The sequence below is a fragment of the Papaver somniferum genome, chromosome 9 (assembly GCF_003573695.1).
Source record: "Papaver somniferum cultivar HN1 chromosome 9, ASM357369v1, whole genome shotgun sequence".
Classification (NCBI taxonomy): Eukaryota; Viridiplantae; Streptophyta; class Magnoliopsida; order Ranunculales; family Papaveraceae; genus Papaver; species Papaver somniferum.
The window spans coordinates 188,493,084-188,496,442 of NC_039366.1; the positions used below are offsets into that span (position 1 = coordinate 188,493,084).

Consider the following 3,359-nt stretch of genomic DNA (forward strand, 5'->3'; position numbering starts at 1 on the left):
TTTTTTTTTTTTTTTGTTGTTTTTTGTTGTTACAACGATGCGCCTGTAAACAAAAAAATTCAGCCGAATCGATACGTATATACACGTATAGAAAACTGTGACTAAATATTAGATATCAACAGCTGTCAAGATAAATCTCAATACCTTAGTATTAGAAAATTTAGATATTTTACTAGAATCTATGAGAAGTTTTAACTATAGTGACAAAATATTAGTTCCAAATCTGTCTACTGATCTTGCACTAGACTTTCTTCCTGCTATCCAGACTTTTTCTCATCAGTGAGGTTAATCATACATATTATATGCATATATCTTGCAAATTCACTACTTATATATCTATGTTAAGCTGATATTTATATTGTGTGTGCCGTATCCACGTATTTTAGTTTTTTAAGTTGTCGTATCGAAGTAGCGTATTGGATACAGGATACCAGTACCGTGTCCGTATCGTTGTAACATACTGTAATAATTTTTTTTGAAATTGTAAGTGTTCTAGTCGTGTCCGATAGTGTATGTTAATCTGTTTCTTGAACTCTAGTATGTTAATCCGGTAGTGTATGCTAATTGAGGGATCTTTGTTAACTTGTACTCCATCCGTTTCTGTAAAAGATTACTATCACTTTTTCAATTTGGCCTATTTTTAGGCTAAAATGAAAAGGTGATGATACCCCTTTTTCAGAAACTGAGGTAGTATTTCTTTTTGTGACTTCCGCCAGCAGAATGGAGAGACTTGTGTGATGGTTTCTTATTAAGAATAAACATCTAATGAGGCTAGTCTTTCTTGCTTGCGCTTATTTGAGAATTATTCGTCGTATGCTTTTTAGGCACACAGGTATAGTTGTGTTTGGGAGTGAATACTACTTTGGGGGAGGTATACAACATTCTCCTGTTGGAACCACCCCATACGGAAAACCTATCAAGGAGTTAGATTTGGGTGTCACACATGTGCCCAAGGAGATTTTTGAAGAGTATTTACAGGAGATCAGTCCTCGGTATACAGCTGAAACCTACAATTTGCTCAGACACAATTGCAATAACTTCAGTAATGAGGTTGCCCTATTTTTAGTGGGCACCAACATACCCGACTACATACTGGAGCTACCTAATGATGTTTTGAGTAGCCCTATGGGTGCTATGATATGTAAGTCCGCTTGCCTTCTGTGATTTGTTATATGGTTAGAATTGTGTTATTTTTTATTTTGTATATGGTAGTATGCATGACCTTATAATCTTTTGTGTGATTTACTGCAGTACCCATGATACAACAACTAGAGACAACATTGAGATCCGGTGCTGTTCCCCAAGTCCCTCAGCTCAGACCTACTTCCTCAAGTCAGCAGCCTTCATTTTCAGTCCCAACACCTGCCTCATCAGCAAGAGAAATAGCTAATGGTACGGGTAATCCACTGGGTTCTGATGGGAAGACTTCTACTGCGGAAACGCCAGAGAAGAAAAAGACAAACAGTGGTGGGGATCCTCTTGGGGATGCAAGATTGAAGATGCAGGAGGAAATCACTGCTGAGTTCGCGGCGATCATCGCATCCGGAACATTACGCGCAAGTGAGGCAGCTGCACTTGCCACCAGAAGAGTAATGGAGAGACACGGACTAGGAAATAGTGGTGTTATGTCACAGAGATAGGAGAAGGGGAGAGAGAAGAGATCGCGTTTCTACCGCTTTCACTCAATGGGAAATGTTGAATGAATAGTATTTTTTTTAAACTTTGGGGCTTGGGCGATAACGAATCTGAAGTGGCAACTGAAAAATTATATTAATGAATAGCAATTCTATCATCTGAAAAAGACCAACATTTTAATTGTATTACTTCAGTCGGCAGGATTTTTCAAAGAAATTTTTGAGCTGTAAATACCCAAGATCAGCTTGTTGTGTCCATTACATGGATATGAGACTTTGCTGCATATCCCCACAATCTTTGCTACATATCCCCCTTAATTGTCTCCCAGTGCATCTAAAACCCTACATTTAGGAAGCCTGCCCTAGATTTTGGAAGCCCGGAAAGCGGTGGGTCCATGGCTGAATTCGATGAACTAGTGGGAGAATGAACGACCCAGGGACACTATTGTGTGGGTGGGGGTGGATCTGCTGTAAGTTGCTATTCGATAGTAGCCATAGCTACACGTTTGGTTATCCATTCTATCCTTCAGCACAAATAAATCATCTATTAGCTCCTGGTTTGTTTGTTTTTCCCCAATAAAAGAGGATAAAAACCTCAAGCATACATTGATAACAAAGGCCTTCTGTTAAGGTCCTTTGTGTTACTGACAACAACATTCCAGTTTTGTATATCTCGGTAGTTCATCACGACTAGTAGACTTCCGTCTCTCCAGTTATTTTGGATTTACAAAAAACTGACAGATTTGCTGTCAATTAATATCGAATCTACTTGTTAACACGAAAGTCATACCTTTAAAATTTATATCAAAGTGCAAGTTGTTTTCAAAATCAGATTGTTGGAATCTCCTATTTTTTTTAGCTTTAGCATATATTTCTATGAGTTGTGCGAGAGCTGGTTCGAAATCACTTTAGAGGATAACTTGGTAGCCACTCATTTCAATTACTCATTTAAAAGCCGCCTCGGCTCTTGCTACTTCTAATTGTTCCCTAGAAGTACAGTTTCTCCAGCTCCCCTAGCTTTAATGGTTTTACCTGCAAAGTCAATCATTGTTAGTCCAACTTAGAACTGATTACATGATAATGCATGAATAAAGCTACACTTACTTATTGCCATATATCATGATGTGTCCGGTGATTGGTTGCTAGTAATAATCAAAGAATTACATTTAGCGGATTGCAATACAAAGTTTTCATGATGTCATAATCTTTTATGTAACCCACATAAAATTGTTTATGAACTTTACTATCTTCCTTGATGTAACTGTTAGAGCAATGGTCGGTTGTTATCTCAAGTTTGTTGTCAATGTTAGATGATCAAAACTATATCTTAATTTCTAATCTACTAAGTCAAGTCTCGAACTATGTTAGAATTTGATAGTTGAGTATTAGATATCACCCTCGAAGACTAAAGATCGACGAAGACATTTGAAGAAATTCCTTTATCAGTTATGTGAAGACTGAACCATTCTATTTTCACTATCTTACCATCATATATGTTGAGGCTATGTCGTATGACTTCTAGTAGATTTACAAAGAAGAAAATACGAGTCAAAGTTGCCTTGTTAAAAATCTCGAAGTATGATTCAAGCATAGATATTCAACGGTCCTTAACAATATCAGTTCGAAACAATTCATTGTTCGAGAATTAATTTGTGGATCAATTTAAAATCGCCTATATAAATGATTTTATCATTTGAAAATGTTTCAATCATCGTAAGAGAAATT

At 36.9% G+C, this 3,359-nt stretch overlaps 1 protein-coding gene across 1 annotated transcript in view; it reads left to right on the top strand.

Moving 5' to 3' along the window:
* Positions 1-1,801, top strand: part of LOC113314285 (desumoylating isopeptidase 1-like) — a 3,758-nt gene extending 1,957 nt beyond the window's left edge. The window contains exons 4-5 of the mRNA XM_026563072.1: positions 825-1,141; positions 1,252-1,801. Coding sequence (XP_026418857.1) covers positions 825-1,141; positions 1,252-1,640 — 706 coding nt within the window. The 3' untranslated portion in view covers positions 1,641-1,801. The remainder of the gene's footprint in view (positions 1-824; positions 1,142-1,251) is intronic.
* Positions 1,802-3,359: the final 1,558 nt, after the last annotated feature.